Here is a 27,888-nt window from a genome sequence, read left to right on the forward strand (position 1 = left end):
ATTTCGACGTTTATATAACCAAGTTCTTCATTAAAAAAAAGAAGGAAACCCTCGATGTAGAGATGCACGAGGATGCCGGGAGGAGAGAGAAAGAGAAAATCCCCTCCAAACGCACTGCAAACTGAGGCTTAAACGGAAACAACCAGAGGTCAATGCAACGCCACAACTTGTCACTAGCTGTAGTAGCAGCAGCAGCAGCCACGGCTCACAAAAGCTCCTATTTCACAGCTCGCGCTGCGGAAGGATATTTTACCTTGTTTACCCTGCAGCCGGCTCATTGAGTGAGTGGAAAGAGGGGAGGGGAGGGAGAGGGTTGGGCAGGCTTTGCTCGTGTGATTGGCGCTTCGCTGGCTCAATGGGGAGGCACCTCGGGGCTCGGGGCGGGCCCTCTCCGCGGAGCCAGTCGGCTCTGCGGCGGCGGGGACTGGGCAGGCAGTCAGTCTCTTAGCCAGCCAGCCAGCCAGCCAGCGTGCTCGCCTGCCTGTGCGCTCCGGGTCGGCGTAAATGCGCTGGAGCTGCTGCAGCCGCCGCCGTTTGTGACACCCAGTAAGTAGAGACGCAGCGAGAGAATTCCCAGCGCACGTAAGTAGCTATTAATACATGGTGGGGAGATGATGCCTTGCTGAAAGGGATTGGCTCGGCCATCCCTTTCCCTCCCTACCTCCTCCTCCTACCTCCAGGAATTAAGAGAGATCGACGCCTGAAATAACTGAGTATATATACATATATATATATTCTACACACACGCACATATTCAACGTGCATCTTTAAAGTAGCAGCATCTCCTCCGCATCTCAGGACTCTCAAAAGGAGGGACAAAGAGGAAACCGGCGAAAGGAGGTCTCCTCTCTTGCAGAGCTACTATTGTTAAGTATTCGCCTTTCATGCTGCTGCTTCTTTTGCATCATCACCACCATCATCATCATCGCCGCTGCAGGCGCGTCGTGCTCCAGGATTTGCTGAAAAGCGAAGGGATTTTCTCCCCCCACTCTTGTTGGAGATAAATAAGCAAATCAGCCCCACGCGAGATGGAAGAGCATTGATCCGCGCTTGTCCTTGATTGCACTTTTTGTCTGATCAAAGGAAACACACGCGAGGGCGCGCGCGCACGAGAGCCGTCGTCTCGGGCGCGTGGATCTTCGCGCACCTCTCTCTTTCCCGGTGGTGACGGTGCCTTTCAATTTAGGAACATTTTCCCTCCCGCAAAAGAAAAAAAAAAGAGAGAGAGAGAGGAGTAAAGAAATCGATGACCAAATAGCGTCTTTCTATTTTTCTCTGTGTGTATTTGTATATACATATATATTTATATCTATATATATTATATTTTTCATCCTTTTGTTGTTGTTGGAGCTCCTTGCTGACCCTCTGAAGTTAAATGCTCCCTCATCGTGGTTTTGGTTTTTTTTTGCATATCTGGATAGTCCTTGCTATCAGGGAAAAAGCTTCAGACGCCATCTACAGTTAAAACGTGGGGAAGAGAAGGGGGGCAGTCGTCTGGCTGGTTGCTGCACGTTACCTGAACTTAACACTTTTCCAGCCGTGCGAGGATTTTGCAGGAGCGCAGAGGAAGCCAAATACTAATAACGATTCTCACCTCTCTCCGTTCTCGACTTGTTCATTCCATTGTTATTTCTTTAAAAAACAACAACACCACAGTTGCATTTCCTGAGAGGCCACGTTTTTGCAAAGACTCACGCTTTGGCTTTGTTGGTGTCACTTTGTTCTCTTGCGCAAAAGCTCCCCGACGTGCCGGGCTTCTCTAGGAGAGGGGAACCCTTCGGCTTGGCCACCGGCTCTCCAGTCTCCGCGCCCCCTACCTCCGGTTTCCTCTCTCGGCGACATAAACTGGACACTAACCCCACGGAAACCTGCCCTCCGAAATCCCCTTCTTTTCTTCCGACGACAGCACAAAGGCATCGTTGCGGCCGGCCTGATCTTCACAATAAACCCCCCCCTCTCCAAAACGGTTGTGTGTGCGTGCGCGCGCGCTGCTGCTGCTCGCTCCCGCCTGCATCTGTGCGTGTTGTGTGATTTTGGGGGGGACGGACCTTTTTTTGGAGGGCTTGCTCTCTCCATCCCCATGAACATACAAAGGTCAACCCCAATCACAATCGCACGCTATGGAAGACCTCGGAATAAAACCCAGGATTTTGAAGAGCTCTCTTCTGTAAGGCCCACCGAGTCCAGCCAGAGTTTCAGCCCCAACCTCGGCTCACCCAGCCCGCCAGAGACTCCCAACTTGCCGCATTGCGTTTCTTGCATCGGGAAATACTTACTGCTGGAGCCTCTGGAAGGAGATCACATTTTTCGAGCCGTGCATCTGCACAGCGAAGAGGAGCTGGTTTGCAAGGTAACAACTTTCCTGCCTCTCTTCTCTTCTCCCACCCCCTGGGATTATTATTTTTTTAAAGCCTTTCTCTGTCTAGCGAGTTTATTTTTAGAAAGTACTCCGGAGTGGGGGCAGTGTGTGCTGGGGGCGGCGGCGAGCCATTGATTTAAGCACTGGGAGAAGTTTAATTAAAACAAACAGGGAGAAAAAAAATCCTTGCATAATTTAAACGGCTCTCAGCAACTTTCCAGACAATGGCCACGTTATAACGGTGGCCTGGAGCCAAAGACTTGGGGAGGGGAGGAGGAGGGGAGTTAGGCTCTGAAGGCCACATAGGTGGAAGTACGTATAATCTAATTTCCCTCCTCTCTTTCCTTTCTGACTTCCCAAAAGGGAATCCCTTGCTAATTTTCAACCGGTCCTCCGAGGATATTTCACTTCCCTTGGGTGGTGCTGGATGCAAACTTGGCAAGTTGGCAGCTTTGCCTCTGTGTAAGACTGCAGTCCTGTGTAGGCTTACTTGGGAGGAAGCCTGATTCCACAGAGAGGGAGTTTTACTTGCGAGGTGACATGTGTGGGATTGGGATGTGGATCCGAGTTATTTTTTTAAAAAAAATGCACACGCGCACCAAGCCTCCTTGCTATGGATCGTTTGCAAACACAATCGCCCACGTTTCAGCAGGAAACAATAATAATAATAATAATAAATCCTTGCACACTTGCATGCTTATTTTGTTAGAAGGGCATGCAGAAAACAACAACAGGGCTCAGACGTGGTAGGTTGCTGGCTTCTCCGTCTCTTCAGCTCCCCAGTGAAGGTAAACTGTGGAGAAAGGAAGTCCACATGCTTCTCCTATGGAGGGAAGTGGCGTCCATTCACTCAAAGGCGATACTATTTCCTTTGTTCCTAAACTGCTGTGGTTACTCTTTCTTTCACTCTCCCTGGTGCCCTCTTGGAGCTCTGCTCCTGGAGCAGCCCCTGGAAAGGCTGCGTGGGAAGATTGCCACACTACACCACCTTTGTAATTACAGAATATTTCCCCCAAAATGTGTATTTTTATGGGCTTGAGAACAAAACCAAAACAAGCTGCAATCCTAGTGTTGAATCGGCAGGCTGTGATATAGACGCATGGACCACCCTTTAAACAAGCCAAGCTTTTTGGTCACTGTAGACCAGGTGGATGTTTTTATTTAGATTCATACGTGGTGACAAAATTAAATTGCAGCCCCTGGTTCGTCGCAAAGGGCTCTCTGTTCAGGTCAGTATAAAATGTACTGGCCACCCGTGAGTCATGAACCCTAAATCTTAATAAAGATTTAGTTCTGCACAGTTTATACCTGATTATGGAAAGTAGAGCCTCTCTGACCTTGCAAGGACTTCCACTGCACAAGGAACCAGAATGTGGAGCGATGGTGCAGATCATGTAAAATACATGCATTAGTTTGTCCAAAATAGATGCAGATCAAAATATTATCAGCCTCCTCTTGTGGGAGGAGCAGATGAAAGCCAAAGAACGAGCAGCTGAAATGCAAAGAATGACATCTTTATGAAGATGCACAAATCTCACAAGGTTGCCTTATCTGCTTGAAGATTTTCAGGAGCTAGTAACTTCTTTTTACACATCTAGTAGTTAAATTCGATCCAAAACCACCTGTGATTGTGTTCTAAAGGTATGGGAAACTACTGTGCTACAGAAGCAGAACTCCTATATGAAAGAGCATCTTTGTCCATTATAATTTTGAGCTTCAGGATGGGGAAGTATTAGGAATTTTCATGTTTTGAGGACACTGGCAACTATTTTTCAAAACTGAACACCTCCCTAAAAAAAACAAAAACATTTCAGTTCCCCTCGCTTGTAAAATTGTAACCGTTCATGTTTGCCTTTAAAAAACAAAACAAAATCGGCCTCTTTGGCTGCTCCTGAAAAAATAGTGCCCTTGCATATACAGCTAATAATAATAATAATCAACAACCAACTCTTGTCTAAGTAAAAACAGGCTTGTGGATTCCCCCCCTGCCCCACCCCCATTAAGAGCCAGATAACAAAGGGGGGCTGATGAGGCTTAATTTAATTTGGCTGGAACCCCTGAGTATGCAAAATGCCATTCTAGAATCCAAATGAGCTCTTTTTTTTTTTACTCTCGCTGCTGGAAAGAGCTAAACTGGACTACCTATAAAGTCACATGTCCTGACTTCTCATTATAAAAAACAACAAAGATAAGCTTTTGGAGAGCCAGTCAAAATGACTTTTTTTTTTTTTTATTTAAATGGCTCTTAGGGAGAAATCTGGCTGTTAAGGGGAAACGTTTTGCTTGCATGAGGGCCACACGTTTTTATAGTACTGTACGTAGAAGGTGGTCATGGCTGCAATCCTGATCCTGGTTACCTAGGAGTCAGCCTCATTGGATTCAGCAGGACTTCAGAGTAGTCAAATAATATCTTGCAGATGATGTGCTGCAAGATTTCACGAGGAGGCTGCAGTGGTGGTGGGAATGTATATCTGTTCCCACAGCTTCTGGTATCATTGATGGGTTCCCCTGAAAGAAAGACATCTGGAGCGGACAAAAACAAACACCACTTGCAATGGTCTTCCCTTTTACAGATATGTAGTTAACCGGTCAACAAGCCGGAGTAAAAGAGCTTTTCTCTTTCCACACGTCAGGAATAACAGGAAGAGCTGTGGCGAATGCAGTTCATGGAATGCCAAAGTTTGCACTTATTTATAGAAACTTGCTAGAGAGTTTCTCAACCTGCTGCAGTCCTCTGCATGTTTACCTAGGAGCAAGACCCATTGAATTGGGTGAGACTTAGTTCTGAATGGACATGCATGGGATGCTGCTAGCAGGTACCTCAAAGGCAAATGCTGTTCCGCTTCAGAGCATGACATCAAGATAATGGCTTCAAGACAGGTTTTGCGTGCCTTAAATTAATTTCTGAATTGCTAAGCTACAAGCTATAGAAAGAGCAAGCGGTGAGCCACAGTCATTTATCCTTACGTTGCGCAATATGGTTGGCCTGCGTTCTTCAGCATTAATCTGACTTTGTAACTTCCTGACCTTCATTACCAAGGGACAAATGCATCAGAATCTCGCGAATAATGAAAGCCTTTGTGTCACGCACTGGTTATGCCTTCTTACTGCAGTGCACCCGTTATTCTCAATGAAACGTCCCCATTGCCTGGAATCCAAATGTCTCAAGCACTGATTCATTCATAATCGCTAGATTAGTGGAACATTTTTTAAAAAAATATATTTGAGTTACCCAGCATGCTTGGCGATTCCTTACCATTTCATTCATGAGAACGCAAGGTGGATGTGTCTGCAAGGTTAGAGAGCCACTCGTTCTGCTAAAAAAAATGCACTAAAAATCTCCATAAATATTAAAAGGCAAATACAAGTTTGCAAGTCCATTAGAACATTTCCCTAGTCTTATGGGTAGGGAACCCGCAGCCCAGGGGGCTCAGCCCACCCCCCAAAGTGATGTCTCATATGTTCGCCATCATTGCATTTGCACCTAAGCTTCCCTGTTAAACATCTCCCAGGAGTTTCTCCTATGCAAGCCATCACAAGCGAAGGGTTGTCCATTTTGCCTCATCTTACAACTGCTTGCTCTGTCACCGTGTGAACAGCAACCGAAACCTTGTGTTTTCTGTTGCTTAGCAACGGAAACACAGCAGAGTCCTTCCCTCGTTTTTTAGCATTTCAGACACAACTCTGAGACGTCACCAAAGGCCTCTTTAACTCCTTCCTTTTGTGAAACAGCAAGGGAGGTCTTTTCTGTATCTCCGCTCCAAATTCCTATGTGGTGGTATCTAGCGGTCTTCAACCTTGGGTGCCTTGCTGTTGTTGGACTACAATGCCTATCCAGGCTGTGGAAAAAGAAGGTGGTGTGTAGAAATGGCAAACAAGGCTGTGCCCTCCAGAACTACAACTTTCGCCAACCCCAGGCAGCATGGCCAGTGGTCAGGCATGATGGGAATTGAAGTCTGAAGGGCACCATGTTGACTTACCCCTCTGATAACCAGAAGAAGGCTGTTATATTAGCTCAACTTGGTTTGCAAGATGGGTGGGTAAGGGGGAACCTGTGTTGCTAGATTACAATTCCCATAATTTTTGACCATTTAGCCCATGGTGGCTGGGGCTGATGGGAGTTGGAGTCCAACAATATCTGGTGCCTCAACCCTGGTTTTTTAAAAAATAAAATGGGAATACAGAGGGAAAGGGGAAACTGGGAGGCAACTGAGAGTGCAATTATCACATATAAGAAGAGAAAGGTGAATTATGTCAGTGCGAATGATAAAAATATTAATAAAAGTTTATTTTTTTTTAAACAAAACAACAACAGCCCTGGTTTACCAGAGAGTATGGTCCTTTTAAAGAAACGTAGCATGCTCTGCTTACTCTCTAAAACCCATGGCAGAGTTTTCATTCAGATACAGAGCCAGTGTGGTTTAGTGGCGAGATTGTTGGACTAGGGCCTGGGAGGCAAGGGTTCAAATCCTCTCTTGGCCTTGAAAGCTCACTGGGCAACCTTGGACTGGTCACTGCCTCTCAGCCTAACCTACCTTGCAGGGTTCTTGGGATTAAACAAGGAGCGGGAGAACTATGTTTGCCACCTTGAGCTCCTTGGGAGGAAAAAAGAAAAAGGTGGGATGTAAATGCATAGAACCATAGAATTGAGGAGTTGGAAGGGACCCCGAGGGTCATCTAGTCCAACCCCCTGCAGTGCAGGAATCACAGCTAAATGAGTGTCTGGGTGCTGGATCCATTGGTGGTATGGGTAGACGGACAGATTGGACAGCCCCTCAGAAGCAATGCATAAAAGCAAAACGAGTGGGAGAACCCTAAATGTTTTGAAGCATGATACAGTGGAACCTTGGATTGCGAACGTGATCTGCGCAGGAGGCGCGTTCGCAACCTGCAGCGCCGCATCTGCACACTCGTGTGATGCGATTCGGCGCTTCTGCGCATGCGTAAAGCGCAATTTAGTGGTTCTGCGCGAGCGCCAAAACCCAGAAATAACCCGTTCCGGTACTTCCGGGTTCGGCGCAGTCCGTAACCTGAAAACGTGCAACCCGCAGCGTTCCCAACCCAAGGTATGACTGTACTTCCCTCCCCTCCCCTTTGCTGTAACTATTGGCCATCCAGAATCAGAATTTTCATCGATTCTGAGCTGCCGTCGGATTTTTTTGATGCTTTTGTTTGCAAAGAACCGGATGTTCCTTTTTAAAACAAGCCTATTTATGTTTCTTCCCTCTTATCAGCCAGGAAATTAGGCCATTCACTTTCCTTTCTCTCGCTGATATAATTTACGTAGGCCGGTTGGAGTGTGTGTTGGGGTGGAAACCCTCATTTAGTTTTCGTAAGGAAGAAAGCACTTCCAGACTGCTCAGGGCATAGTGTGCTGAAACACAAGCGCCAGTTTGCAGTTTGGACATCTTCACTTTTGTAATATGCAGGGAGTTTTTTATTAGTTTTTAAATCGGTGTGCCTTTCCTACAGCCTGTTTCCTTTCTATTTCTAACCCTTTCCTTTTTGATTGCCCATTGCATCTCTAGGTGTTTGATATCGGCTGCTACCAAGAGTTGCTCGCGCCCTGCTTCTGCCTGCCCCCTCACGACAACATCAACCAAATCACTGAAATCATTCTCGGGGAGACGAAAGCCTATGTGTTCTTTGAGAGGAGCTATGGGGACATGCATTCCTTTGTTCGTACCTGCAAGAAGCTGAAGGAGGAGGAAGCAGCCAAGCTGTTCTATCAGATAGCGTCTGCTGTGGCGCACTGTCACGACGGCGGGCTGGTGCTGCGAGATCTCAAGCTGCGGAAATTCATCTTCAAGGATGAGGAAAGGTAAGGGATTTCTCTCCCTTCCTCCCGGCCCTTTGGAATCCATCAAGGAGTGTGCCAGGGATGCAGTTTTGAAAGGGGTTGTTTTCTGAAGGCTCGTACTGTTAGCCCCATGTGGAAGTAGAGGAAACATTCCTGCCAGTTTTGATGGAAGATCTAGGAGAGCAGGTGGTGGTTATTCCACCTTGTTTCCTTCTGGTCCCTGGGGTGAAGCCGCCGCCACCATGTAGCTGAAGCTAAGCAGGTCTAGGTGGGGTGAGTGCCTGGATGGGAGAACTCGTGAGAATCCGTATGGCGATGAGTTACATGAGAGAAACATGGGATTATGATGTAATGAAATTACACACATGCATACATACCCCCCCCCCACAGTGTTCCTCATAAACTAGAATCTGTACAAGATACCTTGTGATTTTCCTCTTAAAACCAAAGTTAATACTCCTTCTGCACACACACACACACACACACACACACACACACACAGTCACAATCACAATCTACACTCACAAACATATCTTTTGAACTGTGGATTTCTATTTTCCATTCATTTGATTCCTGGGGAAAAGTGGGTTGTTGTTTTTTGGCAGTTACTGTGAGAGATTGCTTTGTGTTAGAAAAGCGATGGATGGGTTTATAAGATAAATAAAAAGAAGAAGGGGTGAATAAAGTGTGTACCACCCCCAACCCCCTGGTTTGGCGACTGCTTAATCTATAGTCTGCTTTTTGGAGCAATAAGCCCTTTTTGCCACGGTGTTGTAAACCCCAACCTACCCTACCCACTCAAAAGTTTGGCCGGGACTCACTTTTGCCTTATGGAGATCTTGCACCAAGCGGCCCAAAGGGCTGCCTTGGTTGGTTACAGGTGGGAACATGGAGACTAGAGGCAAAGAGTGTCCCTTCTCATTCAGGTAAAAATGTGTGAATCACTTAATAGACCTCTTACTGGTCTGTAAAGCTAGGACAGGTGTCGCTGCTTCTTTACTAAGCGGGGAAAGCATGGGGACGTCTGGGTTGTTTTAGTACAGAAAACTCTCCTCTTACACGAGTGTTTGGTTCAGGGGGTCCACTCATAAAACCCAAAAACGTGCAAAGCCAGGAACCCTCGGAACTGCCGCCCACCCCTGGGCAAGGTGTGGGGAGCTGCTTACCTGCCTTTGGGCTGCTTACCTGCTTCCTCCCCAAAGCTGAGTAAGGCTGCAATAATAGCTGTGTAAGGGTGGGTGGAAATAAATAAATCAAGAGAGGGTTTCCTCCTCTTTCCATTCATTTATTTCCTCCTCGCCTGCAGAAAGCTGTGATTGTGTAAGTAAAAGAAGCATAAGATGTGAGTTACCTGTGTGATGTTTGTTGTTTTCTCTCTTTTTTAAGCATTTTGTGGAGATGTCACTTTTGGAGCAGAGGTTCTAAAACACACACACACACACACGTTTGCAATGCATTAAGCTTGACTTGAAGGGACCTTTTGTAATTCTTTGTTAATGTAATGAATTAACACATGTTAAGCTGGTTTCTTAAGCTTGCTAATAATATCCAAGAAGGTAAGGAGACTGGAGGAGGCAGTGGAAGGGAAAAAAGACATGTTGCCTGTGTGATGTCCCGTAAATACAGCAGGATTCTTAGATGTTTGGGATGGCTGGATAAGGCAAAGGGGTGTTTTACCTTTCCATCTTGGCAGCATAAGCAAGCAAGCAAGAGTGAGTGTCTCCTAATCAGTGCGTTTGGGGCTGCTGATGATTAGAATTCCATTCCTGTGCTTATCAGTTTTCTAGGGTACTTACATCACATAAGGTATGATGAGATGACAGGCACAACAGGGAATGGTGCTAGAACAATGAGGACCAGAAACAAAAAGTTGCTCAGTCTTCAGGGTGACCTGCAAAACACTTTTTTAAAAAGAGTTAGAAATTTTTCTGCATTACTTGAAACCTCCTTAGCATGTTTCATAAAGTCTTCTTCAAATGTGAAGTGTGAAACGGTACATTCCTGAAACCACAATAATTGGTACAGTGGTGCCCCGCAATACGAATGCCTTGCAAGACGAAAAACTCGCTAAACGAAAGGGTTTTCCGTTTTTGCGTTGCTTCGCTAGACGAATTTCCCTATGGGCTTGCTTCGCAAGACAAAACGTCTTGCGCTTTTTTTAAAAAGCCGCTTGAAGAGGTGCAGTTGCGACGGACCGTGCTTCGCAAGACGAAAAACATCGCAAGACGAAAAGACTCGCGGAACGAATTCTTTTCGTCTTGCGAGGCACCACTGTATCTACAAAGAAAAAACTGGCCAGTGAGTTTGACTGGCTGGTGAGAGTGTTCAGCTTTCCTTTCCTTTGCCATCGCTGGATGAATGTTAAAAATGCTCTCACAATTTTTGACTGTTTCCCCGTCTACCAAGGAAACCAGGAAAGCTTTTAAGAGTAGACAGAACATTTGCCTGTTGTGTTACACACACACACACACACTATGCACACACCTGTGCTCACACAGGGAAGTCTTTCTCCTTTGCTTCCCATTTTCCAAATACTGGCAAAATGCCCAATTCCTAGCTGGCAATATGGATTCGGCAGAATAAAATTGGTGGTGGTTGGTGATAGGAAATGTTAACTGCAAACTTGATTAGTTGGACCGCCTTCTCAAGCTGTGATGTTCAAACTTAGCATAATTCCCGGGTGACATGGAAGGAACTTTTGATTGTATTCAAAGTACTATTGATTTAGAACTCAAACATCTATAAAGATTTGGAGGGGGGATATTTTGTGTTTCTGCTGTCAGGCAACAGTATTTTTGTTGTTGGGTTCTGTAAATTGATGCAGCTTGAATGGAGTGTTGTTAGAGAGGAAGGGAAAGGACATTGCTTGGTAAAGGTAAAGGACCCCTGGACAGTTAAGTCCGGTCAAATTTGACTATGAGGTTGAGGTGCTCATATCGCTTTCAGGCCAAGGGAGCTGGTGTTTCTCCCCAGATGACTTTTCCAGGTCATGTGGTCAGCATGACTAAACCGCTTCTGGCCATAGCTGTCAACTTTCCCCCTTTTAAAAGGGAAATTCCCTTATTCTGAATAGAATTCCTCGCAAGAAAAGGGAAAAGTTGACAGCTGTGCTTCTGGCGCAACAGGACACCATGACGGAAGCCAGAGCACACGGAAACACTGTTTACCTTCCCACCACAGCGGTATCTATTTATCTACTTGCACTGGTGTGATTTTGAACTGCTAGGCTGGCAGGAGCTGGGACAGAGCAATGGGAGCTCTCCCCGTCACACAGAGCCCAAGAGGCTTGGTGGTTTAGACCACAGCGCCACCTGCGCCCCCCCCCAATTGCTTGTAATGTGTTGGTTTCTCCCCCCACCCCTGGGCCTACAATAGAGTAACTGGGGTCTTGGTTGGAATGAGAAGGATTTTGAATGCAGTTCCCTATGTTCCCCTGTAGTGGAACTTAATTTAACTGAGGTGGCTAAGATCAGTTGATTTGCAGCTACTTTCATGCAACGGCTTTGGGGTCTTTTTCCTTGCACACCTTGTCACAACTATGAATTTGGGAAGCCTAGTTGGGGCATGTGCCCAAAAGCCTGAACTGGAATACTTACGTGGATACAAAAAAAACAAAAACAAACCCTTCCATTTAAACACACACACCCATTTTCGTCCAATGAATCTTTTAGGTCAGTGTGTGTAGAGAGCATGCTCCCTTTTGTGACTGGCATTTGGTTTGCTTTCCCTGTTATTACACATTCCTTATTTCCTTACTATATACTCCTGTGATCTTGTACTCTCATGGTTGCTTGTTGGCTGTATTTTGTCTCCCTTGATTCTCCCTAGTTCTTAGCTGTTGTGTGGCTCAGGGACACTGTTATCAACTGCTTCTGCCCACCTCAGTACAGATGCTCTATTCTGACATTGCAGTTATGTGTGTCCTTGACTCTGATGCCAGTGTGGTATAGTGGTTAAGAGCAGTGGACTCGTAATCTGGTGAACCGGGTTCGCTTCCTCGCTCCTTCACACGCAGCTGCTGGGCGACCTTGGGCTAGTCACACTTCTCTGAAGTCTCTCAGCCTCACTCACCTCACAGAGTGTTTGTTGTGGGGGAGGAAGGAAAAGGAGATTGTTAGCAGCTTTGAGATGCCTTAGGGTAGTGATAAAGCGGGTTATCAAATCAAAACTCTTCTTATTCTTCATTAGTTGCCTTGCAAATGCAGCCTTGTGCAGGTGCTTAGGTGAGTCCCAACCTTATCGAACAGGATGCTCATAGACTCTCCTTGTACAAGTGTATACTGTAAATAATGATCCTTCATGCTTGGAGGTGCAGTTCCCCAGCTTCACATTTTCTGCTCTGTGGGTAAGACTTTGAGTACTTTATGATGCAAGAATTAAGGTTTCTTTATTACCTGAATGGAAGCCTCAATAGGCTGCTATGCAACTAATATGTCCTAGATGCTTTTAGTCATTCCGTTGTTTGTTGGGAACTGGCTGAGAAGCCAATGGGCAGTGCATACAACTTTGCCTATGATATTGTGTGATTGAAAGGGCAACACCTAGATCTCTTGTGTGGATGGAGTTGTCTGAGGAAAATGGATGCAAATAATTTGATGTTGGGGCCAAAGCACAAAGGCATGGTCCCATCTATCTTTCAAGTCTGTTGAGAAGGATCGATCTGTGGGTCTTGCATAAAATAACTTTTATGCTCTTTTAAATGATAAGAGTCTAGAGCTAAAACACTGCCTAGGTACAGAGCTTGCTTTGAGTGATAGATTAATTTTTCTTGCCAGCAAATTATTAATGTTTGGGGGTATTAAATCTTCAATTATATTCAAATATTAGCTGTCACAATATTTGACACTGAAAAAGTTTGTGCTCGTTAATCAGTCTTGTTAACAAGGTTGGGATCATTTTTAAAATATTGAGACTTAAGGCGTTCTGTTTACTTCTGAATTTCCTTTCATAAAAAGAGATTTGTCTCTAGTTGAGAGTTGAGAAAGAACCTGACTTGCCTTTGCGCTTTGTGCTAATATAAACCAGTGTTTCCCAACCGGTGTTCCGCGGCACACTAGTGTGCCGTGAGACGTCGGCTGGTGTGCCGTGGGAGGGAGGCGGGCGAGTCGGGCGGTGAGAGGCGGCGGCGGCGAGGATCCGCGTCGAGCCGGGGGCGGCTCCGCGGTGGTGGTGCCGAGGTTTCTCTCTCCATTCTCCCCTCACACACACACACACACAGGAAATAACACAGGATCAGCTGACAGGACCTAGCCAATGGGGCGGCGGCGGGGCAGCGCGTGCAAAAGGGAGGATCGCGAGACAGCGGACGAGGAGGAGGCCGGCATGTCCGGGCAGCAGCAGCAACAACAGCAGCAGCAACTCCCGCCGCCGCCCCCTCCTCCGCCCGCTATCGCCGCCACCACCACAACAGCCGCCACCGCCTCAGCTGCCGCCGTCCCTCAGACCCTCGCTCTGCTGCCTCCTCCCCCCCCCACCCCCAAAGCTTGGAGGTTCCCCGGCAAGGGGGAGGGAAAAAAATTGAAAACTTTCACTTTCGTGCGTCCCTCCCGGCGTGACGCTGCGCGTTGACGTCACGGGGCTGTAATGGTGGTGTGCCGCGAGATTTTTTTCATTAAACAGGTGTGCCGTTGCCCAAAAAAGGTTGGGAAACACTGATATAAACATCAGTCCCAATAGTTTAAAAAGCCAGTGTGGTACATGAATGCCTACTATGTCTGTATGTAGTTATGTTGGTCTATATGCTTTGGTTATCTAATCCCACCTGCTCACCTTGTTTAACTAGGATTTGCATTACAACCAAAACCTGCAAAGGCCAGAGTCAGTCCTAGCAAGACCTAAACTGATCAATTAGCATATCACTGTAGCAGCAGTGTAGGAGTTGCTTCCTCATGGCACAGTCATGCCTAGATGGAATAGTAGTGTAGGTATGATTCCTTCCTATGCCCCTGGTACCTGGGCCTCCAGGGAAGACAGCAGCCAGACACAACTGGCTTGCAGGAAAGTAGGTATTGTGCCACTGTGGCACATAGGAAGTGACCTTGTAACAAGTCATGCAATTGGTCCATCTAACAGAGCATTGTCTGCACTGGACTCGTAGCAAGTTTCCAGGCAGGGGACAGTCCCACCTCCTTGGGGATGCTGGGGACTGAACCTGGGACGCTCTCCCACTGGCCTTCTCCTTAGGAGCTGGACCTAAGGCTTAGCTCTGTGGAACGCCCTCCCATCAGATGTCAAAGAGAAAAACAACTACCAGACTTTTAGAAGACATCTGAAAGCAACCCTGTTTGGGGAACCTTTTAATTTTTAATAGACTATTGTATTTTAATATTTCGTTGGAAGCCATCCCGAGTGGCTGGGGAAACCCAGCCAGATGGGCGGGATAATAATAATAATAATAATAATAATAATAATAATAATAATAATAATAATAACAATAATAATAATTTATTTCTAATGGGGCATGCACAGTCCTACTGCATTGCTTTCTAGTTATACCTTCCATTAGATGCTTGGGCAGATCATTTCAGGTTTTTGCTCTGCTCTGTTTTGTTTTATTTAACAATTCAGCGAAAGGAAACTCAGCCCACAAAAATGTGACCAGAGACACAAGCTGTTACATTCCTTACCGGTTGCCAAGTAGTAAGATTTCTCAGAGCAATGAATGACTCTGGTTTTTTAACCGCCTGTCACCCTTTATTGCAGCCGGCTGATTTACAGTGATTTACAGTTGGAGCTAGTAACCCTTTTGAGCAATGCTTTGGGTAAAGAGGGGGGGGAGAGCCATGGAGGAATTATGGGATGCCCCTGTTTTAAGATGCCTCTTAAGGCTGAGCTTATGAATTTATTGGTTCCAGAACGATCACGACATTGGTGATGGGTTTCTGCAGTCATGCTAGGTCACAAAATGCTTTGCAGCTTTCGTAGCATGCTTCATCTCAGAAACCCTGTGTGGTAGGCTGTTGCTTTTTCCACTTGAGGAACTGAGGCTGTAGAGTTTGGGATTTGACAGACTCCTGGTTGTAGAGGTTCTGGGGTGGGAGTCCCATACTTTTTTCCACACTGAATTTGTCCTAGTTGTCAACATCAGGTGGCAGCACTGATCTGTTAAGCATCGGCCCAACACAGACAGGACTGAGTATATATTCCAGATCCTTAGATCAGGGTAGCAGATGTGCTCCTCCAGAGGTTGTTGGACTAAAATTTCCATCATCGTTGACCATTGGACCTTGCTAGCTTCGCCCAATGTGGTCTGACAATATCTGAGATCCACCGTGTTGGGTATCCCTGCCTTAGATGCCAATATGAAATTTCCAGGGATCCGTGCGCCAAGCTACACATTGCACTTAATGTATAGTGTACCAGGATGTCGCCCATTTTTAATTTTAGTTAATTGCAAGTGCAAACGGGGATGGGAGTATTTCGTGGGATCACAGCAGGAGAACAAGTTTATCGGAGTCTCTGACAGCCCAGATTGCAGTACGTCTGTGGTTGGTTTTGAGCTGGAATTGTGTGTATGTGGGGTATCAATTAGAATGGTATTTTGCTGAATTTCCCCCCAATAGGCTTTGCCGCCTGCACCCGATTTTGCTGCTCCCTGATCCGCTGTTTGTACCAGCACTCTTTGCCTGGTTTGTGGGTCTGGCTGACTCAGCATAGGAAAGGAAATTCACCATTTGGAAGACCAGCCAAAAGCATGCTTAGAGCTTGGATAGAATGTTGGAGGAGGGGAAAATAAAGATCTGCATTTAGTTTTAAATTGAATTGCATCCTTTTACGGCTATGTCATATGCGACCCATCCTCTGCAAGACGACGTCAGTTGGTTTTATGGTACTGCAGATCTCGCCGGTAAAAATTGAGTGGTGTTCCATTTTCCTTTGTATTCCAGATTCTTTCCTTTATCCACTTTGATATCTGTGCCATTCCCTCTTGCTTTCTTGTGTAACTCTCCCCCCTTGAGGTGCACACATGCTGAGAAGCCATGTTTATGTAACTATGGAGGATGATAGTCCTCATTAACTCAGAACCGAGAAGAAAGTCACAAGGTCAAATGGAGGGTCATCTTTGCTGTGGCAGGCGAAAGAAGAGATCACTTTTCATCCCAGAAGCACCCCGCTTTTTTCTCATGATTTTTGAACTTGTCCATGTGTAGAAAGACTGTGGGAGGGGTTTTTTGTTTGTATTTTCGTCCTCTTTGGGCAATAACTCTCATTTATCAAATAACAGAAAGGGAATAGTTATGCAACTTCCTTTGGCATCAGAGTTTAAACTACTCTTTTTGGATTTCAACATCATGGATTATTATTATTCGCTTATATTGTATAACAAAAGATGCAGCAGTGGAGTTGATCATCCTGATGAATGTTGGTCCCTGGAATCTCAAGACATGGTACATGCAAGGGTTTAAGAAATCAAGTCTTGCCCCTTCTCCTTAATTTTTACTCCCTCTTTCCAAAGTGCCACATCGCCAAAGACCCAGCAGGTCTACAGGACTGTGAATGCACATAGTGGCAAGGATGTTGTAGTTCCATGCTCTGGAACTCAATGTGATTCCATATACCCCTTGTGACATGCTCCGATTGACTCCTTTGTTTGAATCCTGCCCTCCCATTGTGATGATCCCCACTGACTTGCTTAGGGGTTTGTAAAGTCATGTTGCTTCATTCTGAAAACATAACATTCCACCATCCCTGGTGGGGTCCCAGTCATAAAGCACCATCAGATCCGGACTAACTTCAGCTCCAGGGTTGAAGGGACCTGTGGTTCTCCAAATGTGTTGTTGGACCAGTTCCCCTCATCCTTGACCATGCTGACGGGGGTTGATGGGAGGTGGAATCCAATAACATCTAAAGAGCTGCAAGTTCTCAACCCATCCTGTTCCCTCCTTGTCGTGCCAGCAGGGTCACCATGTTGTCTCCTTAGCCCTGGCAGAGACTCAAGGCGTAGGCTCTTTCCAGATCAAGTGTATTGTTTTGCTTGCGCAGTTACCCACTACTAGTGTTGCATAGTGCTCTGCCAGCATGCTGGGCAAGTGGAGCAATGACATTGTGCTCAGTGGGTTTCATTTCAAGGATAGGATTTCCCTGTGCATCAGAATCTCTTTTGTAACCCTCGGAATTCATCAGGGAAGAATAATGTGAACCACTGTAGAGGGGGGAAATGTGTAGGACAGGCTGATTGTTTGCCAGAAACGGATGCTAACTCAGGAGTTTACTTTGAAGGTCCTTCTGGAAAAGGCTTAATTGATCAGGTTTTGTTACATTGCAAAAGGGCCAAGTCTGAATGTACTCGAGTAATGAATGGCATATTGATAAGAAATTCAGAATGGTATTGTTTTTCATGGGCTTCCCTGACGGTTTCTATGGGGACAAAGACGCATTTCCCGTCTGAGTGCTATTTGCTGCCCTCTGATTGCACTTCTGTGGTTTCATTCACCAGTAATGGGAAAGCATTCACAGGCAGAATAGCTTCCCCTTTTTAAATAGCAATGATTCAAGCTTGCTTTTTTTTTTAAGCATTAGACTAATGCAGGGTTCTGTCAGTGATCTGAGAGCTGCATAATGCTGTCTGCCCAAGTGCCTCTTCTATCTCCTCTTCCGAACTGAAATGATATACTCTAATTACACTGGCTCTGACAGAAGGCTTTGCATTATATAGTAAGTTTTATAAAGCGGATCTTATCTAGCTGTGTGGAAGCCCCTATTTATCTAACTAATTTCAGTGCAACCATTCCCATGGCTAAGGGGAACAGAAAAACAATTGGTTCACAGGGTGTCTTTAAAAATGGAAGCTCAGGTTAGGAGAATATATATATTTTTTCTTCATACCGACTCTAAATCTAGATTCTAACCTAAAAGTGATGCTGGCAACTTGCTGCTTGAAATATCCATTGGAGTTTTGTGTCCGTTCTGCCTGTGGCACTTTGTTTAGCAGCTGGGTTCAAAAAAGAGCATTGCAGGCGATGCCATAAATGTAACCCTGGTCACTGCTGTCTGCGCCTACCCTGGATTCATGACACAATGTGGCTTACTCTTTATACATTGCAGATAATTTGGAAATGACATGTTTCTCTCTCCCTCCCCCCCCCCCATTTTCTGCCATGTGCTAGAGGCAAAGAATCACCCTCTGGCATTCACTTCTACAGACTTGGGAGAGAGGTGACAATTCATTGTCCTGGGCTTTTCCTACTGTCTTGCAGGCAGTCTCTCTTTCCCTGCATTTGAGATTGTGATGCCAAGCCATCCAATACCGCAGTTCCTAATCATAATGTGTCATGCTTTTGTTTCTCTTACGCTGCGGATGCACTAGGGTGGCAATTGTCTATGCTAAATAATTTTAGGGTTCTTGTACTTTCCCCGTAATCAGTTTTATGAACAAATGAAGCCCCCCCCTCTCTCTCTCTCTCTCTGCGTGTGTGTGTAAAAAGCTACCCAGACATTGATCCACGGTGTATTTGCTCTGGTCCAATCCATTCAGCAGGATGAAAGCATGGCTCCTCCTCCTCCTCCTTTTTTCTTTATCCTGCGAGAGATTATAGTGGAACATGAAGATAAAGGCCAGCTGTTGTTCAGTGGCCTGGTTTAAACAAAATCTGCTTTGCTGTGACTGCAGGTCCTTGATTCTTCAGTACAGTATAGAAAAGGTTGGTGTGTGCGTGTGTGCTGAGAATCAAACGAAGCCAAGATTGGTATTCCAGTCTTTGTGGCAGGAGTCAGACATGTAACAAAAGGACACCCTTTTGTTCAGAAAAAAACCCGGAGTCCATTAAGCAACAGATATCTCAGGAAGGGAGACGAGAGTTGAGGTGGGGAGGGTTCCTGACCCTCCAATGTCAGATTTTCTGCTAAAGAATAAACAGAAGAATAGAGAGAGAGACATGGGAAGTGCATAAATCTTTTGGAAAGGTAACCAAAGCAAGGACAAAAAGCACGCTGCTTTCTGGTTTCTTATCTGTGGCAGTTATGGGCATTGCATGTTGACTGAAACAGCAGCAGCTAGATAATTGAGGGAAAACAGGGTTGGCAAAAGGGTGGGGATGATGATTACATAAATTGCCAGGAGATGAACAGAATAAAGCAAATACCCTGTATGCATATTCAGCATGACACATGCTTAAGTTAACAGGGTGTACAAAGGAAAGGCAGCTTCTATATTCTTCAGAGTTTCTGTGTTTTCTATATTTCATTCCGGAGACCCAAACTAACCAACCCTCCTAGGTTGATAAAAGATCTGTTGCTGGGGTGGATCTGTCTATGATAAAGCTGGCAACACTTGGTGGTAGGGATTTCACATACGCTGAACTTGTGCTAGAACTATATGGGAACATCATTTGTGGGGACTGGGAAACAAATAGGCTTCCGCAGGTCTTGGGCATGGAGAAGAAGTATAGTTCAGTGATACAGCACATGACCTTTCCCCCTGCTCCCTCAGATTGTAAGTGAGATATAAATGGTATGTGCTTCTGAGAAAATCACCTCAAGTGTCATTGTTTTGTATTCAGCATTCGAAATTCGCCAGGAGCATTCTGCACCTGGTTATCAACCATTTTGTGACCAAGCGCCAAGATGGCGCCTGATGTCTCCCACCATCTGGAAGTGCATGTTTTCACACATCAGCAACATATCCTGTAGTATTCTATCCATTGTATTTAATTAGCACAATCAGAAATAATTTCAGGAAATGAAAGGTTGTGTTGAAAAATACAACTTTCAAGCTGTCTGGCCCCAAAATGGCAAACAGGTGTTCCTTTTTGGCGACTGTAACCCTGGTTTAAGGAGCCATTTGGCGCCTAGCTTGTATATCTGAGTTTCTAGCTCTTATTTGTTTGCTTGTTATTTGCATCTGTAAACCTCCCCATATCAAGGAAGATCTCAGAGCATACATAATAAAAAGCATAAAGCAATTAATTTAAGCATCGTTAAAATCACATTAGATCAATAAAAACTATCCGGAACAATTCAGCTGCAGCATCTGAAATGGTCGTATTCATTCCCAAATGCCTCTGTAAGCAGATGTGTCCTAAGCTGTTATCTGCAAAACAATCAGTGAGGGGGGCAGACGTAAAAGAGAAGCTGCAAGCAAGTTTTTAAGTATGCCTTGATTAAGAATTGGAAGGGTCAAGGCGATATGCTTCAGATCTTGCTTGCCTCCGGTTGTTCATCCTTCGAGCAAGCTGTGTCTGACTGCAGCTAAAGAGATAGTGGCTGTGCCCCGTAATAGTTCATTTCTGTGTTTGTTCCTGGGTTTCACTTAAAGCTGGTCCGTGTGTTGCCCCTTTGGAAATGGGTGCATGTGCAGCACTCTGGCAGCACCTCCGTTGTACATCAGGCAAAATGTGCGACTCAACGTGCGGCTACAGCTGCGCTTACGTTGGCCTGGATTTCTGCAAACCTTCCACCTATTTTTGGAAGCGGACAAACAGTGGAAATAGGCCATATATCTCACATTGTGTGTTGCTGGGTAACACACACACATAGGTTAGGTGTCTGTTGTGCACATAGTATTTCTAGATCGTAAACGTGAATCGGCCCTCCAAGAGAGACAAAGCAATCAAGGGCAGCTTTTGCTGGTGCTTTTTAAAAAGCAAACAGTTGTTTCTGGAAGTAGTCAAGTTATATAAGAATGGCATGGAAGTGAAAGCAAAATACAGTGGCATCTTTGGTTACGAACATAATTCGTTCCGGAAGTCCGTTCTTAACCTGAAACTGTTCTTAACCTGAGGTACCACTTTAGCTAATGGGGCCTGCTGCGCCGCCACCACACTATTTCTGTTCTCACCCTGAGGTAAAGTTCTCAACCTGAGGTACTACATCCGGGTTAGTGGAGTCTGTAACCCAAAGTGTTTGTAACCCGAGGTGTTTGTAACCCAAGGCACCACTGTAATGATTATGATTATTTATGAAAGGAGTCCAGGGTTGCAAATGTAATAAAGGCCCTTCTGGATCCAGGGTTAATGATATACCAATATATCATGATGTCTGAAATAAGGATGGAACTACGCAGAGGCATTGTCTAGCTTCACGGTTTTCCCCGTACACACACATATACAGTCATACCTCATGTTACGTTTGCTTCAGGTTTTGCATTTTCAGGTTGTGTCCTGTGGTGACCCGGAAGTACCGGAAAGGGTTACTTCCAGGTTTTGCCGCATGCGCAGACGTGCAAAATGGTGTCATGCGCAGAGGCGGGTTGTGTTTTTTTCAGGTTGCGAACAGGCCTCCGGAACGGATCCCGTTCGCAACCAGAGGTACCACTGTATCATGATTCACGATATATTGCCAGGTCAAAAATTATGAAACCGATATCACAATATGGACTCCAAATCAGTTTGGGTCAATATATCATCCAGCCCTACTTTATGCTCAACATGGCACCTGGGATTTAGTTCTCAATGATGTGGCATAATTTTTGTTTGGGCTGTATGTACCACTTCAGATTGTTTGGTGGGCAGAACGCTCCTCATGGGACAATGCTCCTTCATTAATTATTTTTCATATCCTTCTACATGGGCAACTACCAGGTTAGGGAGAAAGTTTCTAGTCTAGTTGACTCAGTGGCATATATTACTTTTCTATGTAGAATAAGTTTTGTTTAATGAATAAGAATTCAATCACAAGCCCCATCTGAAGTGGTATAGTCCAGACACAGGTTTATCACCTCAGTTAGGCCTTGGACAACATCAGCAATGCAAGGTTTTCCAAATACTGTTTTGTCGCATTCCCACACTGCTTTCTTAAATTATAAAAGATCCCCTTTGTGATTTGATAGGATAAAAAGCATATAATACGTTGCTAGGGCTTTTGAAAGCTGGTGAGTAGCATCCCTTAGCACTGGCTTTTCCCACATTTTATTATTATGGACTAGCTGGGACATTATCAAATCAAGTTTTACTACTTCCTTATTGACACTGAGAACTGGAGGTTGACTTCCAGTGGCATGCGATGGCTGCTTTGGAGAAGGTTTTGGAATGTAGGGGATGCACTGAGGGAGAAATCAACAATAGCTTTTTAGCCATGGTGAAATGCTAGCTTCTGTCCTGTTAGGTAAGAACTAGTGAATTAAAGCAATATATGACTTCCTTGTCCAAAGGGTCTTTGTCAAAAGGACTTGCTGGTAAATATGGCTGGATGCTTTTAGTTTTTTTATTGGCTATCTGTTTTCTAAACTAGAACCTAACTAGCTGGTGGTAGAATACTGAGCTAAGTGCTCGGTTGTCTGTGGATATGAGTGGGTGTGGGTGAAACCTAGAGGAAAGGAAGATTTAGTGAATAAATGAACCCTTTTGGGGTGCTAGATTTCTGGGAAACTTCCAGAGCTTACGAGGCTACTGCAGAGGCCAGTTGCTATACTAAACAAACACATGACTTTGCATCACTTGTGTTCATTTTCTGTACTTAAGTGTGAGAGTCTGATTGACTTCTAAGGCATGTCTATATACTTTTTTTCTTGCACAAGTGAAAATTCTCCTGTGAGTCACCATGATCTGAAGTTACTGGTTTTTTTTGCCCTTGTTACTGTTTTCTTCTTTTTATTTTAGGGGTAGTCTTATAACTGTTTGAGTTAATAATAATTAAAAAATCACTTTCTGTCAATTTTTAAACAAATACCTTAAGCAAAAGGAAACAAATACCTTAAACTTGAGAAATGGGGATTGTGTCTAATGGGAAAACCATGCCTTGGAGGGAAAACTTATTGGGGTTATGAATTACATTGGTATCTTTTCAGTGTAGTCTTTAGCTGTGTTTATGAAGCACCTCAAGTGTTGTTCTGTTTTTTTTAAAAAAGTGTAAAAAAGTAATGGACATGATAGGCTTTGATTTGGCTTATGTAGTTCTCTGCAAGCCAATGGTTTTCTAAACTAAAAACCACTGGGGTTTTGCTTTCCAACAAGTCCAATGATATGTGTGAAAGGAAACTTCTGAAATAGTCAGTGCCTATCTTAACTCCCTGGATATTCATTTGCCGGACCAGCTTCTGGCATTTTGGGAAATACCTGGGCCATTTCCCAGTGCCTGGAGAATTTCAGACGCTGATGTCCATGTACACATTATCTCCCTTGATGGGCCAAGAATTGAAAAAAAGATTGTGAGCATTCTTGAATGTCCTTTGTCTTGGCGCAACAAGGCAACTGCGTGGGTATTTGTCAGTGAGTCTAACTGTGGCCTGTCTCTTCTTGCCCCACAGGACTCGAGTAAAATTGGAGAGCCTCGAAGACGCTTACATTCTGCGAGGGAACGACGACTCCCTTTCCGATAAGCATGGGTGCCCCGCCTACGTGAGCCCAGAGATCTTGAACACAAACGGCAGCTACTCTGGCAAGGCGGCCGACGTGTGGAGTCTAGGAGTCATGCTGTACACCATGCTCGTTGGACGCTATCCCTTTCATGACATTGAGCCTAGCTCTCTCTTCAGCAAGATCCGCCGCGGGCAGTTCAGCATTCCAGAGACTCTATCCCCCAAGGCGAAATGCCTTATACGTAGCATTCTGCGCCGGGAGCCCTCAGAAAGGCTGACTTCGCAGGAAATTCTGGACCACCCTTGGTTTTCTACAGATTTTAATGTGTCTAATTCAGGATATGGTGCTAAGGAAGCAACGGATCAGCTGGTGCCTGACGTCAACATGGAAGAGGACTCGGACCCGTTCTTCAACTGAGCGTCGGGGACCAGTGTTTTGGGTTCTGCATAGCCAGGAAGGGACAACATGAAGGGAGTCCTTTCTGGCCGTGCAGAATTATATCTGTGTCTCAGCCTGGCTTGATAGCAAGAGAGAGAGAGTGAGAGAGACAACCTGGAGTTCTTTTTTTTCCTGGTTGGAGAAGGAACGCCCAATAAGTGAGCTAAAACCACAGATGTAGCATGTGGATGGTTTAGATGGGAGGAATCGTTGCTATTCAGTTAGATTGACATAGAAAATAACGGAGGCGGCAGCACACAGAGACTGTAGCTTCTCATCTTTATGGAGCCAAGGACACTACGCATCCCAAGTTCCAGTGCAGCCACTAATCCACTCCTGATTCCGTTTCGTTTCATGTATTTACAGTTCCCAGTAAATAGAAACTTTTGCCTCAACTTGCATCTTGGCATCGCACTGTTAGATATTTAACTTCAGCCATTATTCAGGGAAGGTACAACTAGCTATTATTTTATTCTTTGTTTTCCTGGATTATTCCCCCCCCCCCAATAAAATAAAAAATCTGATGTTTAATAGTTACAAGTGGGATTCATTTTCGTTGGGCGGGGCGGGGGGTAGCGCACAAAAAGGAACACACGAGAAGTGGGTGCTAAACCATGCCTTTTGATAGGTTGTTCTAAAGTTCACGTTTCTCCTAGATTCCTTATTTTATTTTGGGCCAGGAGGAATTAACATTTAAAATGTTCTTTTCCACATCCCTTGAAGGGATGAAAACTCACAAGCTGTTCAGGGTTAGTTTGATTATTGTTATTATTATTGGTCAAATGGCTTTGTGGCAGGAAGCAGTTACAATTCAGACATTCAGATGTATTTGACTTTTTTATTAGCAAAACCGACGACAACAACAAAAAAGAATAATTGTCCATATTTGGGATTATGTGTTTTTCTTCTTAACCGGGATTGAAAACACTGGCTTCCACTATACTGCACATAAATTTTGACCACAATATTTGGGGAAGGCCACCTTTGCATCACCTAAAGAAGAAAAAGGGGGAAAACCCTAACCCTGTAAACAAATTTTCCTCTGACACCCCTGAACATGATCAGAAGAGCTCTTTATATTTGAAGGGGAAAAGGCACCCCTACACTTACTTTGTGGAAAGGCAATGACTTGGGTTTTCTTGTTTTCGTTTTCTAAACAGGATACTGTTTTTAATTTTCTTCTCATTGATCTATTAATAAGCTGAATATTACCACGACACAGATCTGTCTTCTAAAAAGTACACGGTAATATGCACCTTTTTGTATTGTCAAGACTTATTTATTGATTAAACTGTCACAGTTGTGATGAATTAAGCCAGTACTTAATTACGGGTTGACTTGGGGGTGACATGTTACATGCTGTAGTTAACACACTTCTGTTTTGCTCTTCAGGTATTCCTGTCCCTAAATGATAATACTTTATTTTTTACTATTATTTTAGCCCGCCCACCCAACGCCACCACCTTCCTTAGAGAGCTTTCATTTTGATTTAGACTGGCAAATGATTTTTATTACTGCTTTTTATATTGCTGTATGATATTGAGGGGGTGTTGGGGTGGGTGGGGACACAAGAAAACAAACAAAACAGAGATCTCTTGGCATAAATATTTGTGTTTCCAGTACCTCAGTTGTTCTGATGTTACTGCCTGTATGCGTTTTTTGTGAAGTGGTCATGTTTTTTGGATAGGTACACGTGGACTCTGTAGTATGTAAATGTTACTTGAATTTCGTGCTTAATTATAGTTATGTGGCATGTGCGTACTTGGCATTTGACGTATGGATGCTATACACCTGCTCTCGCAGGGAAGGTTTCGATCCCACTCTCAAGTTGATAGTTCCACAGTTCCTTATCAAGAGACAAAGCTGCAGCTGACCTGCCTTGGTTCTATTTTGGTATCTTAAGAATATAAAGGAGTAATGTTTTTACACTCTGAAGATGGTGCTGTGTTGAGGGATTTCTTCTTTTTTAAAAACAAACAAAACAACAATGTTTATTATTTTATAAACTTGTAGGAGGAAAGATTGGTGATGTGCATGGTGGGATTTTACTGCCTCTGGTGCTTTGTCTTGTATTTGGTTTAATGTTTTTTGTCCTAATCTCTTCAATAAACAAAATTGTGCATATTTAACTAAATTCAACTTGTGAAGGCTTTTTATTATTATTATTATTATTATTATTATTATTATTATTATTATTATTATTATTTGTTTACTGCCCTATACACACGGGTCTCACTATTAACCCATGTAAAGGTAAAGGTGACTGAGTCCAGTCAAAGGTGACTATGGGGTTGCAGCGCTCATCTCGCTTTCAGGCCGAGGGAGCCAGCATTTGTCTACAGACAGCTTTCCTTTTTTTTTTTTTTTAAAAAAGAGATATTTATTGGGAATTTAAAGTTACAGAAAAGAGAAAAGAAAGAAAAGCAAAGAAAAAAGAGATTAAACAATACAAATCAATACAAAAAGAATAAAAAGTATCAAACATACCATACACCAAAATCAAAAACAAGAACAAAAAAAATAAATTTAAAAACAAATCCAATATTCCCATACCCTTATCTTCATTAACTTATTTCCTCGACCTCCTCACACCTCCCTTTTTTGTATTCTAATTATTAATTATCTCAGCAAATCCTTTCTATCTTTCACTGTATTCTGTCCTTTAGTTGTCTTAATTTATTTTAGCCTTATCTTACCATAAAAAACCCTAAAACTTAAAAACTTATTTATACATAACTCCTTATAACATTTCTACTAAAGCCTAATAGTTTCATTCCAAGATTTTCCTAACAGTCATTAATTTTGCAATATTTCTCTAAATGAATTTTTAAACTTTCTGCCTATCTTCATCCACCTCTCTTCTTCCTGGTCTCGGGTTCTGTCAGTCCTTTCTATCTGTTCCATCTAGTCCATCAACCTGGTGATCTTATGTCCGAGGGTCTTAACTCTTTTCCATGTCCCTTCTGCAGATCTTCTTCATAATTGTACCTGCGCTTTACTTTGTCTTCTGCTGGTCTTGTTCTTAATTTCCTTCCTTTGTCTCTGAGGAGTAGATCTTGGGGGAACAACCTAAGAGTGTCTTTATCCCTTCTCGGCCGGTCAGCCCGTTCTCCATGGTTAGCACTAAAATCCAAAAAATATTCCAAAACATACTTCAATGCCCCTCCAAAGTTGAGTGCCTTGACCACTCCAATCTCCTCCTGGCCCAAAACCAAATCCCAAAGGTCAGAGCATCCCTGCATAGGAGGATCTGACCAACTTGCCATCTCCAGTCCCGACAGGACTCCGTCTCTCCAAGTCTGCCTCACTCCAGATTCAGTCCTCAGAAACGACAGCTTATGCTCCTGCAGGGCCGCATCTCTCTCAACTTGTATTACTTGAGGTTCAGCAACAACCTCCTCCTTTGTCTTCTCCGCAACTTGCCCTGTCAGGGCAGATTCCTGGGTCAGTTGTTGAGCAGGTTCTATATCAGTGGTCACTGTTTGACCGAAATTATCAATAGCAGTAGTCATCAAATCCATCTTCGCATGAAGCTGCTCCAACAAAGCACTTGTCCTGCACAAAGCAGACACTAAGATTTCCTGTGTCAACATTCTTATCCAAGGTCAGAGCCTGTTTCTGATACTCTCTAATCTCTACAGCTGTAGAGTTCCCCAGGTCCACTCCAACAACAGTTCAAAAGCTCCCTCTAGAGGAAACAATTTCTATTTGTATCCATCCTTTTACAAGCAGATCCAGCAACAAAATTGCTTTCGTTTTTCAAATCTTTGTTCCTTTTTAGTGCAAAAGGAAAGATTGGAATCAGTATGTTTCTCTTATTTAACTATCTGTCAACATGCGTTATTATTCACAGTCAATGAACTTTCCCCAAACGTCTATCTTTGACAGCCCGTTCCCAGGTTCAAGACGACAGAAATTTATCTTTCTTTACTCCCTCCTGCAGGTTTGAACAATTTAAGATTCCCCCCCCCCCTCTTCTCCTGCTTCCAAGGGGGGTTTGTAGTTTTAACCTATGGAAATTTAGTCCTTTACAGATGACTTTCCAGACTTTAGCTTGC

The 27,888-nt window shown here is 44.3% G+C and overlaps 1 protein-coding gene and 1 long non-coding RNA gene across 2 annotated transcripts in view; both read left to right on the forward strand.

The window, feature by feature from the left end:
* LOC308584538 overlaps positions 1-27,888 on the forward strand; it is a 550,410-nt gene that overhangs the window by 38,802 nt on the left and 483,720 nt on the right. The window lies entirely within an intron of this gene.
* TRIB2 (tribbles pseudokinase 2) lies at positions 1,474-25,964 on the forward strand. Its single transcript, XM_081189194.1, has 3 exons — positions 1,474-2,350; positions 7,888-8,180; positions 23,341-25,964. The coding sequence occupies exons 1-3, from the start codon at positions 2,081-2,083 to the stop codon at positions 23,807-23,809; spliced, it is 1,032 nt and encodes a 343-aa protein (XP_081045320.1). The 5' UTR covers positions 1,474-2,080; the 3' UTR covers positions 23,810-25,964.

Source organism: Podarcis bocagei (assembly GCF_964188305.1).
Source record: "Podarcis bocagei genome assembly, chromosome: 3".
Taxonomy (NCBI): Eukaryota; Metazoa; Chordata; class Lepidosauria; order Squamata; family Lacertidae; genus Podarcis; species Podarcis bocagei.